The following is a 23,896-nucleotide window of genomic DNA, read 5'->3' as shown; positions in this document are numbered from 1 at the left end:
TCCGCTGTGGCGACCCCTAACTGGGAAAAAACGATAGACCCACATATCTATTTGCCCTATAATGAATGCATCATCTGTCTACAGCAGTAGCATTTTTATACACTAATGGAAGAAGATCCCTACAACACCCAAACTTCCAATTACTGCACCAAGACTGGGGAAGCCATCTACTCCAAGGGAACTACCATTGACAACACAATACACCCCTAAAAGTTGACCCAGTTGTTTGGGATATGGAAATTTATGTGGACAGTAACCTATGATTTGGCCAACATGTTTACTGTTCTCAGAAAGTCCTTCTATATTACACAGCTCAAAAACAAAGGGATTGTGGCCAGATCTAGGAATATCAATGTTCTTTTTCTCAACCTTCATTAAGCTAATCATTAAATATAATGCACCTTTTGGTATGTATATGTCCAGATACATGCAACAACTGGAATGCCCACAAATATTACTACAAGGCCAAAACAGCAAGCCCTACATTGACTGACTCAAAGACCTGTCACTAAACTTGATATTCTACAGACTGTTAAAAGGTGACCTGTATTTGGCATAAAGGCATCCTCACACATTACTGATGGATTTACTGTACATCACCAATCAGTCAAACAGAATTTGAACCTATTCTGCATCAACAACAGTAAGGTTTGGAGGGATTGGTGTATCTTTCAGAAGATACTGCTGCTCTGGAACAGACTCCCCATCGACATAAAACAAAGTTAATCTCTGTCCATATTCAAGAACTACTTACATCTATGGATGGGAAACTGAAAATTTCCCACAGGACAACCCCCCCCCCCCCCCCCCACACACACACACACACACACCTAATGATGGGCAGATGCAGCTCCTAAATGCTTTAACCCATGCATTGATCATATCAAATTATCTATAGTATGATCCCAGTTATTCTCATTAGCGGTAATATATAGTTACTGCTCATGGGATGGGTAAGGCCAATCTATAACCAAATGAAATAGATTATTTTGAACACAAAAAGGAAAATTGGCAAGACTTAAAATGGCCCACAAGGGCAGCTAGCCTAGTAATTACCTATGAACCTACAGGCAGATTTTGCTTCTTAACCCTGCAATTACTTTACAAACGAGTTAAGCAATGTCAATCCCAGAACTACCAGCTCCTATAAAACTTGGGCAATCACAAGTCTGATGACAAGTTTGACTTCATAACTTGCTCAAGTTTCTTCTTGGAAATTTCCTGCTCAACACACACCCTCTTTACAAATAGTTATACTGCCCATGCTCTTCAGTCCTTCTGCATCACTCTTACAAGCAAAGTACTGATGAAGTCCACAAAGATAAATACAGCCATTTTCTTTGCTGTATCTGAACCTCTTGCAGAGGTACATAGATTTTTTTAATCCATTACATACTAGAAAAGGTCTCTTAAAGAGCTGCTCAAATCTGGTATTGCTGTAAGCAACTGAGCTGTCTCAAGTTTTTAAGCATTCCCTTTCAGCCTTTAAATATCATAATATGACTCGAAGCACATTTCTTACCTATCATGCAACCCAACAATCAAATTCACTTTAAATTATAACGTAGACATACAGAGAGAATGAATGAATGATCTCTGTAACTTACCAGTTGAGGTTACGGGCTCTGCTATGTGAAGTTTTCCTCCTGGTCTCATAATCCGTGCAATTTCTGTTAGAACATCTGAACTGTGCACTGCAGCAGCATGTGTTATCAGCCCTGATAGTACAACATCAAAACTAGACTCTCTGTGTTTTGCTGTAATAAAAGAGGGGGGAGCAACATCAGAGCAAAGACATACTAGATCATTACAAGTTCAGTACTGCAGTAACTTTTAGTTATGTACTCACCATAACTTCAGATGTTTGGGATCCATCTCGCCTACATTCTGAATGATGGGTTCGGAGCCGATCCCTCGGCTCCGACTCGGCACGCTTATGCCAAAGAGCGAAGTCTCTTATTGGCTGAGCTTACTATATCCCAGGATGCACCACCAACAGTCCCCCAGATCTAGTTTGTCCGCATACATGCACACATGCATACCCTGCTTATATAACATCGTCAGATGAAACAAGATAAAAACAGTGGAGCTCAAAACCGTTCTATCTCTTCTGATCTGCAAGGCAGGGGGAAGGAGGGTGGGTATCAGGAATGTAGGCGAGATGGATCCCAAACATCTGAAGTTATGGTGAGTACATAACTAAAAGATGTTATGTGATCCTATCTCGCCTACATTCTGAATGATGGGACAGCCTCCCTAGCACGTGAATCCTGGGTGGTTCACTGGAAAACACTCCGGAGTACCGTGGAACCAAATGAAGCTCGCCCTTTAGATGCCACATCCAATTTGTAGTGGGAAATGAAAGTGTGCGGTTGGACCAAGTAGCCGCAGCACAAATTTCCGAAATAGCGAGCTTGGAATGAAAAGCTATAGAAGTAGCCATAGCTCTGGTAGAATGAGCTTTGATAGATGATGCGAGTTGCTTATTTGAAGAAGAATAGGCCTGAGTTATGCAATCTCTGATCCATTTTGAGATTGTAGCTTTTGTGATGGTTTGGCCCAATTTATTATCTGAGAAGGACACAAACAACTGGTCTGACTTACGAAGTTGCTGGGTCCTGTCTAAATAGAAGCGTAATTGCCTGTGAACATCCAATTTATGGAGAGTGTATTCTGCCTCATTAGAGAATTTTGGAAAGAAAACTGGTAGTTCTAGGGATTGTTGAAGACAGAAACTAGAGCAGACCTTTGGGACAAAGGATGGATTAGGCCTAAGAGATACTCTATCTTTGTGGAAAATCAGATATGGTGGTTTAATAGACAGGGCTTGAAGCTCTGAGACTCTTCTTGCTGAAGTAATAGCCACTAAGAATGCCGCTTTCCATGACAGGTATTTTAATCGCATGTAGCAGCCGGTTCAAAAGGGGAGATGTTAATGCAAGCACTAAATCAAGATCCCACGGAGGTGCAGGATGAAAACTGGTGGTCTTAACAGACTCGCACCTTTAATGAATGTTTTGCATAGCCTGCTGCTCATCAAAGGAGGATCCGTAGATTCATGGAATTTAGAAATAGCAGCTAGTTGAACTTTAATAGTTGAGACAGAAGATCCCTGATTAAATAGGGATGTTAAGAATTTCAAAACCTCTGGGACAGGAGCAGTGATAGGGTCTAAGCCCTTGAGTTGAGCCCAGATAGCAAACCTCTTCCACTTACTGAGGTACAATTTGTTAGTGGTGGGTTTATGGGCCGAAGACAAAATGTGAACAACTTCCGGGTCTAGTGTGTGGCTTCTGACTAAGGTCGGAAGTGGAGGAGCCAAGCTGTCAATTTGAGAGATTGAAGAGACTGATGCCAATGTCCCGACTGATGGATTAGCAAATCCGGGATCAGGTCTAAGGTCCACGGATCGCCCACTGCATGCTTTTCAGGTAAGGAAACCATATCTGACGAGGCCAGTATGGGGCAATCAGAATCATTGAAGACCTTAGCTGGGAAGCTTTTGAATGACTTTGGGAAGGAGTGGGATTGGAGGAAAAGCATAAAGCAACCCTGTTGGCCAGGGTTGAGCTAGAGCATCCATGGCCGGTACTTCCTGATGTGGAATCAAGGAGAAGAATCTTTGGCACTTGGTGTTTTGTGGAGTCGCAAATAGATCGCAGCACGCCCCCATCTCTTGAAAACCTGGGCTGCTACTGTGCGGTTTAGAGACCATTCGTGAGGAGAGAGAATTGTCCTGCTTAATTTGTCCGCCAATACATTTGACTTTCCCGGGATGTGGGTCGCTACCAAGAAGCGGTTGGTAGCTACAGCCCATTCCCACACTCTCATGGCCTCTCTGCAAAGGGGATACGATCTGGTCCCTCCTTGTTTGTTCAGATACCAAACCACCGACATGTTGTCTGTGTGGATGGCGATGATACCCTGAGGAAGGAACTTGTGTAAGGCCTGTAGGGATCGGTACAGCCCTCATCTCCAACACGTTGATGTGGAGAAGAGCTCCGTCCGGAAGCCAGGAGCCCTGAACTAGCCTGCCCAGACAATGCCCCCCCCACCCTATCTGGGAGGCATCTGTCGTCAGGGTAACCGCTGGAGGGAGAACAAAGGGTTTGCCCTGATCTAAGTTGGATGTCTGAAGCCACCAGCAGGTCCCTTTGCATATTTCCGTAATCATGATGAGATGATTGAGGGGGAGATCTTGAAAGGTCCATTGAGTTGATAAGAGCCACTGAAGAATCCTCATGTGTAACCTTGCTAGAGGAACTAAAAGTACCGTGGCAGACATTGAGCCTAGAACCTGTAGGACCATCCTGGCTGGGGCTTTGGATCTCGAGATCAGAGCTTGCACTTGGCCCTGTAAGGTTCGGATCCTTTCGGCAGGAAGAAAGACACGCATCAATCTTGAGTCTATCTCTGCTCCTATAAACTTTATGCGCTGAGAGGGCAGCAAGACAGACTTTGACCAATTGAATGTAATCCCAGGGAAACACCCAGGAGATGGTGGCTTTGAGGTTGTCCATAAGTAGATGCCTGGTGGTGGCAGTCAGGAGCCAGTCGTCGAGATAGGGAAACACTTGGAATCCAAGGCTCCTCAGGTGAGCCGTCACTACTGCCAAACACTTGGTGAACACCCTGGGGCTGTGGTGAGACCAAAGGGCAGAGCACAAAATTGGTAATGACTGGCTCCCAGGCTGAAGCGCAGATACCTTCTGGACGCCTGATGTATCGGTATGTGATAATAGGCGCCTTGAGGTCTATGGAGCACATCCAAACATCCTTCTCCAACAACGGGAGAATGGATTGCAACGTGACCATTCGGAATTTGGATTGTGAACGGATAGGTTCAGTCTGCTGAGATCCAATATTGGTCTCAGGTCCCCTGTCTTTTTTGGCACTAAAAAGAACCTGGAGTAATTTCCTAATCCGATTTGGTCTGTGGGGACCGGTTGGATGACTCCTTTTGTAGCAGCTTTGAAGCTTCTGCGGCTGCTATTTCCCTTTGACTGGGTGGTGGGTCCGGGATTCTCTTGGACGGAGGGGTGAGTATTTGAATGGGATGATGTAACCTCCGGCAATATCCGAAGCACCCATCTGTCCTGAGTGATTGACTCCCAGGCTTTTAGGTGCTTGGCAAACGACACCCGACTGGCTCCGAGCAGCACAGCCGGGCAATCCCTCATGTCGTGTGGGAGGCTGAAGAGCCACGAAAGGACTCGCGGTCTCCAGAATTGCGGGGCCCTCTGCCGCCTCTGGGACGGCGTCTCCCTGAAAAATTTCCCGCCTCTGCCTCTGGACGGGAATCTTCCTGCTGTTGGGAGAAAAACTTAGATTTCGGAACCACATTTTCCCTCCTTTGGCCTTGGGGTAAGGCCAAAGGGAGTGGAATAACGGGCCCACGGCAGATAACGTTTTCCCTCTTGCTCACAGCGGTAAGGGTGTCTTTCACCTTGGGTCCAAACAATGAGGACCCATCAAAGGGAGCGCCGGGCAAGGAAGACTTGAAGGCCTCCAGAACTGACACAAGCGGAGCCAGGCCTGTCACGAGAGCCACGCCTGTGCCTGCCGCTCTACCCGCCTTCGGCCGCATAAGATATGAGCCTCATGGACGAGTTAGCAATTGACGCCAGGATAGCCAACTGAGAGCTAACGGACTGGGCTAGCTGCTCAGGTAGGTTACCCGAGAGGGAGTCTGACAACTCCTTGACCAGATCCCTCTGAAGCCTAGTAAATGTGCCAAATAATTCAGAGACCTTAAGGTAAAGGTCGCTGAAGTCAGGGTGCGCCCGCACCTATCCATACTCCTAGACTCCTTATTAGGAGGATGGATGGACGCTGAAGCCTCTGCCACGCCCTGCTGTGTAGCAGATGCCACCACCATGGCATCGACAGCCACGCCCTTAGTAAGGAACTCCTTCTCGGGCGGAGCAGATAAGAATTTGGTTGGACGAGAAGGTACTTGTTCCACTGTATGCGGGTGTTCCCACGCCCGACAAACTAAATCCAGAAGCTCGTCGAAGGGCGGAGACACCCAAGAGGCGGAGGGCTGAGCCCCAAAGGCCTTGAGGAGCACTGATTCGTCCGCAGAGGGGTTTGGACATCCAGCCGCCTCGTTGTTTGAGGATCTCTAAGATGTCTGCAAAGGAGACATCATCCGAGGACGACTTAGGGGACCCCTCTGCATCATCCATATCCGTGTCCGATGTGATAGACTCGGGGAGTCCACGTGCTTCCTCTTGCACGATCTCTTCCTTGGGGTTCCTCTGGAGAGGACTCAAAACCCTCAGGAAGAGGGGAACCCCACTGGGGTAACCTCAGGCCGCGGGGCTCCGCTGGCCATAGACAGGGGAACTACCAAGGACCCAGTCTCCACGCCCAGGGAAGGTGCTGGTAAAACCGGAGAGATGACCGAAGAGGATTTGGCCAAGGCACTCCTCATGGCCCTGAAAGCCGGACCTCCAGAATCCTGGGAGCGCCCAGTCTCCGGGCCATGATAGTAGACGGAAGTCCCGCAGCAAGCACCGAGAGGAGGCTCGGAACCGAGCATCGGTCCCAAACATCACCCTCGGGTCCAGCCGAAGAAGTCCGTACCAAACTCGGACCCGAGGCCCGGGTTGGAGTAAGGGTCGGAGCCGACCCTGAGATCTCCACCGGCTCCAAGAGCACCTGCTCCGACGGAGCCAAGCAGTCGGAGGAGGAATAGCAATGGGATGGGTCATGGCCATCGGCTCAAGCCAACTGGGTCGGAGCCGAAACAATTTTTGGAAGACTGGGGACTGGAAAAGTCTTTGGAGCACCCTGTCTATATCAGAATCCGACATTCTCAAGACCGAGAGGAAACAGAACGGGTTCGAGAAGACCTCTCCTCGGCCCCAATGGACTAGGGGACCGGCCCAGGCGACTCGATGAGAATCGGCGCCGAGGAAACACACACACCAGATTCCATCGGTGCCGAGGTAGACTTCGGCGCCGAGGAGGAAGTGTCTGAGCTGGCGACCCTTGTCGGCTCCGAGCAGTGGAGCCGGAAGGTGACCCGCCTCTCGATGCCCCAGCCATCGGCCAAGTCCGAGGAGTCGATACTGGAGGCATCGAGGCAGACGTCGACCTCGGCTCAAGTCTTTGGAGCCGAAGGAGAGGGCTGCCTAGGTCTCTTGGCAGTCGGATCCGACGGACTGGTCGGAGCCGAAGCCCTTTTCTTTTTGGCAGGAGTCGGAGCGGAAGACAAGGCTTCTTCAAAGGAGGGTTTAATCAACCCTTTGAGAATTAATTTATTTTTCCTCTCCTGGAGGACCCTAGAGGAAAAAGCGTGACACACGCTGCATGACTCCTGCAAGTGCTTTGCCCCTAAACAATAAACACAAAGTAGATGGTCATCAGTAACAGACATCTTAAAAGCACATTTAGTACATTTTTTAAAGCCCGAAGGCCTAGGGGCTTGAGACATAATGCTAACAATTCCTGACAGGAAATTTAATCACTGTAGAATCGGTAATGACAAAAAGCCAAGGCTTACAGAAACTGTGTAAAACACAACCTTAGGTGTAATAACCGGAACTTTAAACACTAAAAGTTCAGTTAAAGAGTTTGACCAAAAGGCCCTGGATTGAAGGTGGGCCAAAACAAACTCTACACAATCACACACAATAAATTTCAGTACTCAATCGACACAATATCAATAGCAATAGCAATAGTTAAAACGGCTTTTGTTTTGAAATACAAGCACAAAACTGACAGAAAAGTAGTTAATAAAGCTACTCAGCCCAGCCAGCTCGAGACCACGTCCTTGCAGTTAAGCGGCAAACGAGATCTGGGGGACTGTTGGTGGTGCATCCTGGGATATAGTAAGCTCAGCCAATAAGAGACTTCGCTCTTTGGCATAAGCGTGCCGAGTCGGAGCCGAGGGATCGGCTCCGAACCCATCATTCAGAATGTAGGCGAGATAGGATCACATAACATCTAAGATTACTTTCTTACTTGTTTGATAAAAAAGAAAAGCCAAATTAAACAGTGACAGTAAAGCAAAGGAGTTGGTCTCATATCCCACAAGAGTCAAAATACATAATACTGAGGAAAAGTCTGCTGGCTCTTGTGGTTCAGAATTAAACACCTCTGTGAGTAACTATGTACTAGATAATCCAGCTTCAGTTACCTTCATAGGCACTGCAGCAACAAACTGGATGAGAATGAAGTTTAGAAGCTGACACTGGCTTACCCATCCTTGAAGGAGGATGTACCATCATGATTGACTTGCCCTTTGTTCAAAGCAATGCAGGATAGAGTTGGCTTCAAACATAAATGTCTCTGGAGCATACAACATGTGGATCTAACACAAGGTCAGGCCATCTCTAAGACAGAGACACAAATGGAGACAGAGAGAGAGAGACAGAGACAGAGCGAGCCAGAGAGAGTATTCACTGTTGCAGTCCTAACCAATGGGTTATCCGGCTCCCGGTAGCCCTCGATCGGCCAGAATACCAAAGTTAAGTAAATATGACATTGGTTGTAAAGGACGTCCGATACAAAAGGAGGCAGCCAATGTCACTTCCTCAGTCTTTCTTGCCATAACAGTCAGAAGCCCCCAGAAAAAAAGAAGTTATGTTTTACCATAACATTCTGAGTTGTTGATCTTCTTCCATTCATCACTGATGGGTACAATTCCAAGCCCTCGGAAGTGAGTCAGCCAAATACCAAGTTAGCGTATACCAAACTCTCGAGCCACGCTACTACCCACAATGCCCTTCATCCCATACCTTAGATAGAGTTTGCAGAACATATAGTAGAAACATATATAAGAAACAGAAACAAAGGCAGAGGCCATTTCTGCGCAAACACCCTAACGCACCAAAACGACCCGAAGATCTGCCAGGAGCCTTTGGTGGGGGAAGGGGGGAGGATGTGATGAATGGAAGAACAACTCCTCAGATGGAACATTATGTTAAGACATCACTTCTTTATCTGAAGTTGTTAATCTTCTTGCATTCCTCACTAATGGGGCAGAGTTCCTAGCTACTACAGAATCTGGGAGGCCCTCATGGAAGAACATTCTGAAGAACCATAGACCCAAAGCAGCTCTTCCCCTGGAGATCAGATCCAATTTGTAATGCTTGACAAAGGTATGGGGTTTAGCCCAGGTGGCAGCTGCACAAATATCATCGATGGAAGCCCTAGCATGAAAGGCGACAGAAGCGGCCACAGCTCTAGTGGAATGAGGATTAATGCGGCCAGGAGCAGATTCCTCCTCCAGAGGATAAACAAAGGAGATTCAATCCCCAAGCCATTTAGACACGGTAACATTAAACACTGCCGATCCCTTTCTAGAGCCCGCAAAGGCAACAAAAAGCTGATCTGACTTTTGAAATGACTTTGTCCTGTCCAAATAAAAATGCAACTGTCTGTGGACATCCAAAGAATGGAGACAGTAATCCCCTTTGCTGGTATAATAAGGGAAAAACACAGGCAACTCAATGGACTGATTAACAGAGAATTCCGAAACTACCTTGGGCAAGAAAGTGGGATTGATGCGAAGTGATACTCTGTCCTTATGGAAAATCAAATAAGGACTCAATGCATAATGCTTGCAGCTCTGATACACGTCTGGCTGAAGTAACCGCCACCAGAAACAAGGTCTTCCAGGACAGAAACTTCACATCACAGGTTGCAGCCAGCTCGAAGGGAGGTAGATTCAAAGTTTGAAGCACCCTAGACAGATTCCATGATTCCACAGGTTGCCTTAACGGGAGGTCTAGAATGAAAAATCCCCTTCAAGAAGGTCTTAGACGAGAAGAAATAGGAATTCTGTCTGAACCATTATGGAAATTGGAGATGGGAGTTAGATGCACCAGACTCTTGGATGCATAAGCCCAGTTAAGGAAAAGCTCAGTCAGGTATTAAAGAACCATAGCTACTGGAACAGAAACAGGATCCAGACAGCTCTTGCACCCACAAGGAAAAATGTTTCCACTTGTCTTTATAAAGTTTTCTGGTAGAAGGCCAAAATAATATTCCGTTCCGGAGAAGAGAGTGATTCAAGCCTGGCTACTAACGGAAGTGGAGCAACCAAGCTGTCAGTTTGAGCGTGGCCACATTTGGAGACGACAACCCTTGGAGGTGAGAAATGAGATCCTGACGGACGTTTAGAATCCAAGTAGGTCGGAGCAGGTGTCGCTGAAGGAAGGGGAACCAAACTTGACTAGGCCAGAACGGAGCAATAAGAATCATTCTGCTTCTCAACCGAGTAGCTTTCCTTAAGACCACGGGTATCAAGGGGATGGGAGGATAAGCATACAGGAGACCCGTGGGCCAATCAAGAGTCAGAGAATCTCTCGGGGACTCCCCCTGCGGAGCAAAGAGGGCAAAGTAGCTGCTGCACTTCGTATTGGAGGGGAAGGCAAACAGATTGCAGCAAGGCCGGCCCTAGAGGCTGAAAATTTCCTCCGCCACTCTCGGGTTGAGAAACCACTCGTGAGGAAACTGGATGCATCTGCTCAGCCTGTCTGCAATTACTTTGGAACTCCCTGGGCTGTGTGTAGCAATCAGGAAACAGTTGGAATCTATCACCCACTGCAAAATTCTCATAGCTTCGCAGCAAAGGGGGTAAGATCTGGTCCCTCCCTGCTTGTTGATGTACCAGACCACAGACATGCTGTCGGCCTGGATAGCAGTTGGTCCGAGAGGAAGAAGAGGGAGGAGAGCTTCTAACACCAGTAACACAGCTCTGAGCTCTAGAATGTTGATGTGCAAGTCAACTTCTAGAGGCGACCACGTGTCTTGAACAGATTTTCCCTGAAAATTGCCCCCCCCCGTATCAGGGAAGCGTCCGTAGTCACCGTGGCGCTGGGCTGAAGAGGTTGAAAGGGGCAACAAAGACTTTAGTCTGTTCTCATCCACCAGAGGAGATCCTGTTTGCAGAGATCGGTGATGAGGATTAGTGCGTTCAAAGGATGATAATTGTGTATCCATTGAGTTTGAAGAAGCCACTGTAACAGGCGCATATGAAGCCTGGCCAATGGAACAATGGGAATAGCTGCCGCCATAGAACCCAGAGCCTGCAGAACTTCCCTTGCAGACACTTTTCTGCGGTCGAGTATTACTTGCACTTGTGTTCTCAGTCTTAAGAGCCTGTGATTAAGGAAGAGATATTACGCCGAGCTAAGTGTTGAACATAGTCCCTATGAATTCCAGTTGTTGTGAGGGCTGATGGTTTGATTTTTCCCAAATGATATTAATACCCAGAGACTCTGCCAGAGACCGTGTGTGGCGAAGGGCCTTGGTCAGTAGATGCTCAGTGGGGGCGGGGCGGAGCGGAGCCAATCATCCAGATAAGGAAACACCTGGAATCCATGAAGTCTCAAGTGAGCTGTCATCACTGCTAGACATTTCGTGAACACTCTGGGGGCCATCGAGAGACCGAAAGGCAGGGCTCTGAATTGGAAACGATTGCCTCCCAACCTGAAGTGCAAAAGTCTCCTGGAGTGTTTGTCCATTTTGATGTGGTAATACGCATCCCGGAGATCTAGAGAGCACATCCAAACACCCTCGCGAAGGCATGGAAGGATGGATTGAATAGCGACCATGCGGAACCTGGTCTGTATAACTGACTCATTCAAACGACTTGAGATCCAGGATGGGCCTCCAGTCCCCAGTCTTTTTTGGCACCAAAGAGTCTGGAGTAGAACCCTAATCCGCATTGAACTGGGGGGGACCTTTTGGATGACTCACTTTAGAAGAAGCTTCTTGATTTCAGAAGCTGCCTCCACCCTTTGCCTGGGTGGTACGTCGAGAAGGAAGAATTTAGGTCTTGGAAAGGATTTGAGGGGAATGGTGATAATTCTCTGTACCCATAGATCGTCGGTAATGGAGGACCAGGCTGTTTGGTGCAGAGAGAAACGCGGCCCGACTGCTTCCAGAGGAAAGCAATCGGGCAGCGCTTCAGGAGCACTGATAGGCCTATCGGAGAAAGAATCTCTGGAGCCCTGATTCCGGTAACCCCCTCTGCCCCTAAAAGAGGAACTTCCACCGTCGGACCCCTCTCTGCCTCTGGAGGAGTCCTCGCCACGTGCGTCATGAAAGAAACCTTGCAACTTCTTGTGCCACAAAGTACAGTTGTGTACACTTACCATAAATGTAGATGTTCGAGTGTCTTCACTGTTGCAGTCATGACTGTAGGGTTCTCCCCTGACGGCAGGCAGTCCTCGGTTGGCCAGAATCCCAAATCTGGGTCTGGCGTCGGCTGCTCAGCCATGCTCCCTGACGTCAGAGCGCCAGGAGTACAAAGCTGGCAGCCGACGCCATGTTCTCCAGTTTTTCTTGCCCCAGATGTCAGGTGTTCCAAAATGAGAAAAGTCCCATACCCTTTGCAAATACACCTCAGAAGAAGGGTGAAGAAGGGAACCACACAAAAGGAAAAAAAAAAAAATAAGAGGGGACAGGTGGGAGGGTAACCCAGACTGCAACATTGAAGACACTCTAACATCTACATTTATGGTAAGTGTACACAACTGTACTATGTTCATCGTGTTTCACTGTTGCAGTCATGACTGTAGGGTTGAATCCCAAAGCAGAATAAAAGGGAGGTGGTCAAAAAGTAGAGGGGGCGGCTAAAAGGCCTTGCAAGACTGCAGAAGCAAAGCCTGCCCTAGACTTAGAGTAGAGAGGTAGATTGTAGTGCTTAGAAAAAGTATGCACCGAACTCCAAGTTGCAGCTTCCAAAATGTCTTTGGTAGGAACTCCCCTGAGGGAGGCAGCTGAAGTGGCAGCAGCTCTGGTAGAGTGAGTCCTTATACTCCCTGGGATTTGCTTTCCATGGTGTGAATAACAAAATCTGATTCCATGAGCAATCCATTTAGAAATGGTCTGTTTTGAAATGGCTTTACCTTGGGAACTTGAAGCATAAGAAACAATTGCTCTGATTTCCTGATGTCCTTGGTTCTGTCCAGGTAAAAATGTAGTTGTCTGTGTACATCCAAGGAATGCAAGATCCTTCCCCCCCCATTTTGAGGGCTGGGGAAAAAAAGTTGGCAGGTGAATAGTTTGATTTAAAGCCACTTTGGAAACTACCTTAGGCATGAAAGTTGGATTGGTCCTTAAAGACACCCTGTCTTGATGAAAAATAATATAAGGTTCCACAGCCATAAGAGCTTGCAACTCTGAAACTCTCCTGGCAGAGGTCAGAGCTAACAGGATGGCGGTCTTCCAAGATAAAAACTTGATGTCAGAAGTGGCAGCAGGCTCAAAAGGAGGTAAGGTGAGCTTTTCCAAAACATAGTTGAGATCCCAAGCAGGAATGGGTAGAAATCTAGGGGGCCTTAAGTTCTTAGCTCCTCTGAGAAACTGTCTCATGAGCTGGTGGGAAAAGATTGGAGGTTCTGTATTATAATGAGCAGAAATAGCAGATGCATGAATTTTTATGGAAGAGAAAGAGACACCCTTATGTAAGAGGTCTGTCAGGTAAAGTAAAATCAGAGGAATGTTAGGAATAAGAGGATCTGAATCCCGAGCCGGCATCCAGGAGCAAAATCTTTTCCATTTTCCTGCATAAGATTTTCTAGTGCTAGGACGTCTGGCTTCTAAAATGACATCCATAACCTGCTTGGGTAGGAGAGAATGAATCATAGACTCTGGATTAACCATGCCGCCAGGCTGAGAGTTTTGACATGGGAGTGCAGAACCTGACCCTGGTGTTGGGAGAACCTGACCCTGGTGTTGGGACAGAAGGTTCGGAGTCTGTGGTAAAACCCAAGGGGGGACCAGACAAAGGTTTTTCAGTGTTGGGTACCAAAACTGTCGAGGCCAATTTGGGGCCAGCAAGATTATCATCTTGGGCTTGTCCTGTTTGATCTTTAATAACACCCGTGGAAGAAGAGGTAGAGGCGGGAAGGCATACCCCGAGAGGTTTCTCCAACTGAATGAAAGTGCATCCACTTTCCAAGCTAGTTTGTGGAATGTCCTGGTGCAAAAAATCTGTAGTTGATGACTGAGGTGGGATGCAAAGAGGTCTATGTGAGGACATCCCCAGACTGCTGTAATCATCTTGAATATTTCGGTGTCCAGCATCCATTCGTGTGGGTCCGACAGGTTCCTGCTCAGGCTGTCTGCCAGGAAGTTTTGCTTCCCTGGTAGAAACTGAGCTTGAAGGTCCAGTTTGCAAGCTAGAGCTGTGTTCCATAGATTCATGGCTAGTCTGCAAAGGGGATAGGAATGAGATCCCCCTTGCTTGCTTATGTACCACATAACTGTGGTGTTGTCTGTTCGTATCAGTAGTTGTCCTGGATGTAGAAGATTCCTGAAGGCTAATAGAGACTTCTGAACGGCTAACATTTCTTTTAAATTGATATGCAGGAGCTTCTGATCCTTTGTCCAAAGGCCCTGCAGACAGTTGCCCTGAAAATGGGCTCCCCATGCATAATCTGAGGCGTCCGTGGTCATTATCCGAGTGGCTGGAGGCAGCAGAAGGTTTTCCTTTGTTTAGAGTACATGCCTTGGACCACCAAAGGAATTCCTTTTGAAGACAAGGCAGGACGGTAATCTGCATGTCTAAACTGTGGCAATGCTGAGACCATACACTTTTTAGGTACCACTGTATTTTCCTCATATGTAGTCTTGCATATGGTACGAGAAGGATGCAGGAGGCCATGTAACCCAAAGCCTGCAGGAATTTCCTTGCAGATAGCGGAGTTAATGTTGCCAAGGTTTTGAAAGTTGAAGCCAGCTGTAACTGTTTTTCGTATGTCAGAAATGCCATCTGGGTTGTTGCGTTGAGAAGAGCACCCAAAAAAGTTATCTGTTGAGAGGGTGTCAAATTTGACTTTATGTTTACAGTGAATCCCAAGAACTTGAGAAGATTCTGAACAAATTCTAGATGCTGGAGTAAGACATCTCTGCGGCCTGCCTGAATAAGACAGTCGTCCAGATAAGGGTAAATTTGAATTCCCTTGAGTCTGCAATAAGCTACTACTGGAGCCAGGCATTTGGTGAAGACCCTGGGCGCAGTAGACAATCCAAAGGGCAGCGCAGAGAATTGATAGTGCCTCGATCCGGCCTTGAAACGGAGGTATTTTCTGCATTCCTGCCTGATGGGAATGTGTAAAATATGCCTCCTTTAAATCCAAAGTTACCATCCATGCATTCTTGGTCAGCATTGGAAGTAGCTGCTGTAGACTAAGCATCTTGAATTTTGGTATCTCGAGAAAAGTGTTCAGGACTGACAGAACCAGAATGGGTCTCCATGAATTTTGCTTTCTGGGGACTAGAAAGAGCCTTGAGTAAAAACCTTGTCCCATCTCTGAAAGTGGAACCAGTTCTATGGCTTTCATAGTCATGAGAGCTTCCACCTGGTTTAAGGCCTCTAACAATTGATGTTTTGGAAGATTCGGCCATCCGCTTGGTCTTGGTGGGGTATGAAAATGGAATTTGTAACCTCTTGAAATCACATCCAGAACCCACTTGTCTTGGGTTATACGAGTCCAATTTAGGTGAAAAAGAGAAAGTTTTCCTCCGAGAGGGGCTTCCAGGCAAGAAGTTCCTGCAGCCCAACAGAGGGAGTCATTGAGTCTGTTTTCTATGAGCTTGCGACCTGTCCTCTCCTCCCCTAGGGGTGGAAGCAGTCCACTGTCTTGGTCTATAAGAGGCTTGCGTTTGAGGCCTTCCTCGGGAGCGTCTGTACTTACCCCTCTGAGGCCTGTCAGAATTGGGAAAGGACAAATTTTTAGTAGGCCAATTCCTACTAAATCTGGGCGGCTTTACTTGTAAGAAATCTTTAACCGTTTGCATGGATTTTGCCTTGTCCTCCATCTTCTTCATCACCTCTTCAGCTTTAGAACCAAACAAAACATTATGCTGAACAGGAGCATCCAATAATTTAGCTTTTACTTGATCTAGCAAGTTTTGTTCCTTTAACCATGCATGCCTTCTAATGACTGCCAGAGGCAGCAGCCCTACAAGAAGCCTCCAAGGCATCAAATCCACAGTGTAAACCATGCTTCCCAACTTGTTCAGTGGCATGCATTAAGTCATATAATTCCTTATCATCTGCACAGGCGGATATGGAAGTTAACTTTTGTTTTAAAACAGACAGAAGAAATTGCTGGTATTTCAGCATATGAAACTGACAGTTTAAAACCCTAATAGATAAAGCATCAGAAGTGTACACTTTTTTGCCCCATCTTTCTAAAGATCTGGAATCTTTCTCAGTGGGAATGTTTTTTTTTTTTAGCAGAAGCGGCCTTAACCCCCTTAGGACCCTGAGAAATGGTTTCAGGATCAGCAGTAGGATTATTGTATAAAAACTGGTGGGAATCAGGAACCCTATAATATCTGTCTGGCTTAACAGGAGCTGGAGGAAGAGAGTCAGGAGTTAAGTTAGCCTCTGAAAAAGCATCATCCACAATATCCAAAATAGGAGGAATAGCCAGGGGTCTATGTTGGGGAAGAAGAAGAAAATCCCCAAGTCTTTTCTTAGATTCAGAGTACTCCTGTCCTTCCCAGTGAAAATGTTCCCTCATTTCATGCAAAGTTTCCCCAAAAGAGAAATCCTCAGGGGGAGAAGCTGAAGGAATGGATTCCTCAGCATCAGAATCCTCAAAGAGGGAAAGAATATTCCTGGTCAGAAGAAGAAAATGAAGAAACAGAAGCCTGATCAGAGTAGTCATAATACACTTCTTGCCTTGGCCTTTTATCTGGAGGGGGATGTGAACCCCTAATCATAGTAAGCAAGTCTTCAGCCATCTTGAGTAACTGTTTCTGAGACTTGGGTGCCAGATCAGAAGAGGCCTGGGCTGCAGTCTTTGATTTGGAAGGAGTCTTTGCCTTTGTCTTTATTAGAAGCGGAGTAGGCCTGAAAACCCCTTCGGAAGCCGGTACCTGCACAGCGGCTCCGGACCCATCCGAAGCAGCATTGTCCAAAGGTCCTGCAACAGAAATATTCAAAGGTCTAGTTGGCTCCTCGTGGGAGTCCGTTTCGGCCATCAGTTCCGAAATGGCCAACGACAGGGGCTGCAAAAGCGCCTCACTGACGACGGCCGAACCTGAAGCTGGCTCTGCTTGTACGATATCATCTGATTTGGACCTCGGAGGCCTGTCTTTATCCTTGCATCGTTTGTGAACTCCGGTAGCCAGAACCGTATCAGACGACATTTTGTAAAATGCCTACCGAAGTAAAGAAATGCAAAATCGTACCTTCATTTAATTGTACGTTGATTGAATCTAGCACAAAACAGACAACTAGCTACGTCGTGGTCAGGGCCTAAGCAAGGAATACAGTAAGAATGAAAATCCTTATGAGGCATTTGCTTCCCACATGAAATACAATTATTAACTTTTTCTGACATCAGACTGGAGCAAGAAAAAAAGTTTCCCCAATGGGGTACTTAGCTTTGAGTAGGAGAAGAAAGTCTTCGGACTGAAGTACGTTTAGAAAAAATTGTCAGTAGTCAGCCGACCGGCACTTGCGAACTGCTATCACCGCATGGCAAGAAAGACTGGAGAACATGGCGTCGGCTGCCAGCTTTGTACTCCTGGCGCTCTGACGTCAGGGAGCATGGCTGAGCAGCAGATGCCGGACCCAGACTTTGGGATTCTGGCCGACCGAGGACTGCCTGTTGGCAGGGAAGAACCCTACAGTTATGACTGCAACAGTGAAACACGATGAACATCTTTCCACTCCTCTGGTTCCTGGAGAAGGAACGCTGAGGTTTGGAGAAGCACAGGCCCACGGCAGACAAGGTCTTTCCTTCCTGCTCACACCTGGCCAAAGTATCCTTGACCTTAGAACCAAAGAGCGTGGAGGACTCAATAGGGGCATTCAAAAAGGAAAGGAAGACTTGAAGGAATCCAGTAGGTCAGAAATGCGCATCCAGGCAGGACATCAGACAACCACGCCAGCACCTGCTGCCCTAGCTGCTCCTTCGGTTGTGTGGGAGAGCAACCTCATGGAGGAATTCAAAATCGCTTCAAGGGTGGCAAGATGGGAATCCACTTTGTCACGTGCTCCATCCGACACTTGACCCGTGATACCAGAGTTCGGAAATAAGGTCTTTCTGGAGTCTCGTAAAGTGTGCCAAGAAATTCAGAGAATGCATGGCAAAGGTCGCTGCAGCAAAAATTCGCTTCCCTAACCTGTCCACCGCCTGGGACTCCCTGTTGGGTGGATGAATAGCAGGACTCTCTTCTGCCAAGTCCTTCTTTGTGGCCGCCGCCGCCACCACCACAGTGTCTACTGGCAAGCCTTTCGACCAATGGGGTTGATCCTCTGGAGGGGAAGTACTTTGTCTGATCTCCTGGGGATAACCTACTGAATACGGACTCTTCCACGCTCGCTGCATGATGAATTTTACCAACTCATCTACAGGAGGGGTCACCCAGGACGTAGTGGGCCAGGAATGGAAAACTTGTAGGAATACGGATTCCTCCGGGGAAGGGGTGAAAGATTTCCAGTCACCCCACTGACTCAAAATCTCCAAGATGTCCCCAAAGGAAACAGAGTCAGGGGTGATCTAGGGGAACCTTCCACATCATCATAATCCGTATCCTCAGTAAGGGACTCTTCAGGCGAGTCCATGTGTTTTCTTTTGCACACCCTCTTCTGAGGGGGCTCTTCGGTGGGAATGTCTGAAGAGGCCTCGGAAAGGGGGTGCTTTGGATTAGTGGTCCCCTGCCAAGGGCTGGCAATGGCTAAGTTACGGGGTAAACCAAAGGCGGAGCTGAAGGAGGAGGATTGCTAGCCGCCAGCGCCCTTTCCATAATCTGGAAGGCGGGCCCACCCAAAGAGGGATGGGAGCCCAGAACTGAAAAGGACTGAATCGGAACCGGGGTCACACCCCGCTCAGAATGGCCCACCTCCAAAAAGTACAGTTTTGTACCTACCATAAATGTAGATGTCCGATAGGCATGCATCTGCAGTCCTTACAAATGGGTTGTCCTGTCGTCAGGCAGCCCTTCGGTCGGCCGGATTCCAAAGTCTGGGTCTGGCCTCGGCTGATGTCGCACTTCACCCGACGTCATAGCTGCAGTTCTTCGGGTATAAAGGGATCAGCCGACGCCATCTTCCTCAGTGTTTCTTGCCCCAGATGCCAGGTGCCCTCTAGGAAGGCTAAATGTGGATAATTGCAAAAGTTTCCAAATAAGAGAGAGAGCAAAAATAAAAACAAACATGTATATACATATATACAAACAAATACACCATAATAGATTCCCCAGCTAGCTAGAAGATGGGTAAATACCCTAGGAGTACCTCAGAGGGAAGGAGGGGGTAATCTGACTGCAGATGCATGCCTATCGGACATCTACATTTATGGTAGGTACAAAACTGTACTATGTCCTTCAAGGATGCATCTGCAGTCCTTACAAATGGGTAGAATACCATAGCCAAACTGGGGGAGGAGGAGTAATAAGATTATGGTGTAGTTAAGATCCCTTGCAAAACAGCAGTGGCAAAACCTGCTCGGGATCTGGAGTATAAGGGTAAATTATAATGCTTGGCAAATGTATGCACGGAGCTCCAAGTAGCAGCCTCTAAAATGTCTTTGGTAGCCACTCGTAAAAAAGCTGTGGTAGTGGCTGTAGCCCTTGTAGAGTGAGGTCTGATGTTTTCTGGAGTTTTCTTCCCATGGTAGGAGTAACAAAATCTAAAGCAATTTCCTATCCACTTAGAGATTGTCTGTTTTGAAATTGCTTTTCCTTCCATTCCTGTTGCATATGCTACCAGTAGCTGGTCAGTTTTTCTATTGCTCTTGGTCCTGTCCAGGTAGTAATGTAATTGTCTATGTACATCCAAGGTATGCAACAGTCTTTCTCCCCTGTTCTGTGGGGTGGGAAGAATGTAGGCAGGTGGATAGCCTGGTTTAAAGATACTCTGGAGACCACCTTTGGCATAAAAGTAGGATTAGTTCTCATGGACACTATCTTGATGGAAGATCAGGAAGGGCTGTACTGCCATTAATGCCTGTAGTTCAGAAACCCTTCATGCTGAAGTGATTGCAAGCAGGAAAGCAGTTTTCCATGATAAGTACTGTAAATCTGCTGTTGCTGCTGGCTCGAAAGGAGGGAGTGTCAACTTTTCTAGCACAAAGTTCAAGTCCCATGCTGGCAATGGTGGCTTCCTAGGTGGTTTTACATTTTTAATTCCTCTCAGAAACTGCATGAGCAGAGGGTGTGAGAAGACTGGAGGGTCCAAGTTGTATTCTGCTGAAATAGCTGATGCATGAATCTTAATGGAAGAATAGGACAGGCCATTGTGGAATAGCTCTGCCAAGTATTCCAGGATGTTAGCTATGTTTACCAGTGACACATTTTCTCCTTTTGCAGTACTCCAAATGAGATATATTTTCCATTTTGCTGAATAATTTTTTCTTGTTGAGGGCCTGCGAGCCTCCAAGATAATGTCTTTAACCCTCTGAGATAAAGCTGGGTTATTTGGTCTTATGCAATGTTCCAGGCAGCCAGCTGCAGTGTTTTCAGGTTTGGATGCAGGGTTTTGAAGTTGTTCTGTGTTAACAGTAAGGGAACTAGGGGCAGAGGCCATATTTGTTCCAGAGACATACTCCTCAGTAATGGGTATCAATGTTGCCTTGGCCAGTCTGGAGCTATCAGGATGATTCTTGGACGGTCTTCTTTGATCTTCAATAGCACCTTGTGCATCAAAGGAAGAGGTGGGAATGCATATGCTGTCAGGTTTTTCCAACTGAAAGATAGGGAGTCCACTTTCCAAGCAAGTGGGTGGTACGTCCTCGTGCAGAATGTTTTCAGTTGGTGATTGTGTGGGGATGCAAATAAGTCTATTTCTGGTAGTCCCCATTTCCCTGTAATGGTTTTGAAGATGTCGGATGCAGCATCCATTCGTGGGCATCCGTGGTAGTTCTGCTTAGGATGTCTGCTAGTATATTTTCTTTTCCTGGCACAAAAATTGCTTGTAACTGAATGTTGAAGTTCAGGGCCACATTCCAGAGGTCCATTGCCATCCGGCATAGAGGGTATGAATGTGTGCCTCCCTGTTTGTTGATGTACCACATAACTGTGGTGTAGTCCGTCCTTATCAACAGTTGACCCTGTCGAAGAAATGGTCTGAATGTCTGAATTGCCAGTTTTACTGCCAGCATTTCCTTTTGATTTATGTGTAGGTGCAGCTGGTCTTGAGTCCATAAGCCTTGTATGCACTTGTCCAGCATGTGCGCCCCCCAACCGAGGTCTGAGGCGTCCGTTGTGATGGTCTGGCTTGGTTGAGTGCTGTGGAAGGGCAGTCCTTTGTTTGATTGACAGGCCTGAGCCCACCATTTGAATTCTTGCTTCAGGCATGGAATTATTGGAATTTGGGTTTCTAGGCTGTGCTTGTGCTGAGACCACAAATTCCTTAGGTACCACTGTAACTTTCTCATATGTAGTCTGGCATGTGGAATCAATATTATGCAGGATGCCATGTAACCCAGGGCTTGCAGGACTTTTCTTGCTGTTAGCTGGTTCTGCTTTGTTAATGCCATGAAGTAGAGAGGAGTTGCTCCTGTTTTCTACTGTTAGGAATGCCATTTGTTTTGATGTGTCCAGCTCTGCACCCAAGAAGGTTATCCTTTGGGATGGTATCAGCCTTGACTTTTTATATTAACTGTGTATCCCAGGGCTTGCAGTAGATGAATGACCCTTTTCAAGTCTTTTGTTAATTTGTTTTTGTTGTCCGCTTGCAACAGGCAGTCGTCCAGGTAAGGGTAGATTTGAATTCCCTGAAGCCTGCAATGAGCAATTACTGATGCCAGGCATTTCGTGAATACTCTGGGTGCAGTAGATAAGCCAAAGGGCAATGCTGAGAATTGATAATGCTCTGATCCTGCAAGAAATCTGAGGTATCTTCTGCAATTTGGTCGTATGGGGACGTGCAGGTATGCCTCCTTGAGATCTAGAGTTACCAGCCAAGACTCCTTGCCCAGCATGGGAAGAAGCTGCTGTAGGGTCAGCATTTTGAATTTTGGAACAATGAGGTATGTGTTTAAAGCGGACAGGTCGAGAATAGGTCTCCATTGGTTTTCTTTTCTTGGTACCAGGAAGAGTCTGGAGTAAAATCCTTGTCCTTGTTCCATAGATGGTACCTTTTCTACAGCTCTCATCCTTAGTAAGTGAGCTATTTGTTTTAGAGCTTCTGTCTTCTGATTTGGAGGTAGGTTTGGCATTCCTCTCTTCCTTGGTAGAGTATGGAAGTGAAACCTGTAACCTTAGTCTATTGTCTGTAAAATCCATTTGTCTCCTGTGATGTAATGCCAGTTTACTGAAAATAAGGCTAGCTTCCCGCCTAAGGGTGCTTCTAGTTGTTCCCTGGTAGGCGGTGCCAGAGCCAAGTCACTGTGATTGTCCTGTGGAAGTGGTGGTGGCTGGATCTGTGGCTGTACCTCGCTGGTTGCTAGCCTGCCACTGACGCCCCTGTAGGCACCTCTGGATTGACCCCTGCCTCTTGAGCCTATTCCTGCCTCTCTGAGCTCTGGAGGTGTCTGGAAAGGACCAATTCTTGGAAGGCCAGTTCCTGCTAAACCTTGGAGGCTGGACCTGCAAGAAATCCTTGACTGTCTGGACAGATTTTGCTTTCTCTTCCACCTTCTTCAGCACCTGCTGTGCAGGGGAGCCAAACAGATTGAGCTTATCCATGGGAGCATCTAGGAGCTTTGATTTAACATGGTCTGGTAAGGACTGCTCTTTTAACCATGCATGTCTTCTGATCACTGTACCAGTCATGGCTGATCTAAAGGAAGCCTCCAGTGCATCATAGCCGCATTTTAAAGAATGATTACTGACCTGCTGAATGTTATGTACCATTTCCTGAACAGACTTTTTGTCTAATGGTTCATCCGAGCGGGTGGGATTTCAGTAGCAGATTCAACCATGCTGGATGAGGCCTCGGTAGGAGGTAAGCTTTCGGCCGAAGGGAGAACCGTGGACTCGGTTTCAGCCGAAACAGAGACACTCGCGGTTGGCTTAACCATGGTTTCGGCCAAAACCGCGGACCGCGAGTGTCGGTCCTTTTCCTTGCGTTTTTTAGAAATTTGCGTAGTCGGAGGATCCGACGGCATAATATAAGCAAATGCGGAGCCGAAAAACTCCTCAGCAAATTCCGACCGACGTCTAAGCGTCCGTCGGTTGAAAGAAGCACAGGCTAGACAAGCTGCTACGTCGTGGTCTGGGCCTAAACAAGGCAAACAGTAAGAGTGGAAATCTTTATGAGGTATTTGTTTCCCACAAGTTAAACAGTTATTCACTTTTTCTGACATCGGCTGAGGCAAGAAAGAGTCCCCAAAGGGGTACTTAGCTTTTTAGAAGTCTTCGGTAGTAGTAATCTCTGGTTCTGACCGACCAGCACTTGCGAACAGCTTCTGCTTCGGGCGCCACGCGGCAAGAAAGACTGAGGAAGATGGCATCGGCTGATCCCTTTATACCCGAAGAACTGCAGCTATGACGTCGGGTGAAGTGCGACATCAGCCGAGGCCAGACCCAGACTCTGGAATCCGGCCGACTGAAGGGCTGCCTGACGACAGGACAACCCATTTGTAAGGACTGCAGATGCATCCTTGAAGGACATCTGGAGTTTGAGAGGGGTTCGGTGCGAATATAACTCTCGGAACCGAGACGGGAACCAAAAAGGCAGTCTGTGCCGGGGCCGGAACCGAATATTCCACCCCCGAAGCAAGGGGTTGAGTAAGGTGGGCTGTCATCGGAAATGACACCCACCAGGGCTTAGATGCTTCAGGCATCATAGTAGTCGGTGCCGAAGGAAGGGGTTCTGTTGGGCAAGGGGGCCTTGGAACCGAAAGATCCCCATCAGGAGAATACAAAGTCGTCGAAGGAGGAAAAATCACAACACCCGGAGCAGAACAGGGTCTGGAGTCCCTCTTACAGTCAATGCCTGATCCACGAGACTAACAATGTCTATTTC

The 23,896-nt window shown here is 47.2% G+C and overlaps 1 protein-coding gene across 3 annotated transcripts in view; it reads right to left on the bottom strand.

Annotated features, from left to right (window-relative positions):
* The window catches only part of CIAPIN1 (cytokine induced apoptosis inhibitor 1), a 589,375-nt gene that overhangs the window by 409,835 nt on the left and 155,644 nt on the right, over positions 1-23,896 (bottom strand). For all 3 annotated transcript variants that reach the window (XM_044081283.1, XM_044081282.1, XM_044081284.1), the window contains exon 3: positions 1,608-1,757. In XM_044081283.1, coding sequence (XP_043937218.1) covers positions 1,608-1,757 — 150 coding nt within the window. The remainder of the gene's footprint in view (positions 1-1,607; positions 1,758-23,896) is intronic.

Source organism: Protopterus annectens, chromosome 8.part0 (assembly GCF_019279795.1).
Source record: "Protopterus annectens isolate FY-2018-M chromosome 8.part0, PAN1.0, whole genome shotgun sequence".
NCBI lineage: Eukaryota > Metazoa > Chordata > Ceratodontiformes > Protopteridae > Protopterus > Protopterus annectens.
The sequence above is the reverse complement of the archived record's forward strand: the minus strand, read 5'-3'. Positions and strand labels throughout refer to the sequence as shown.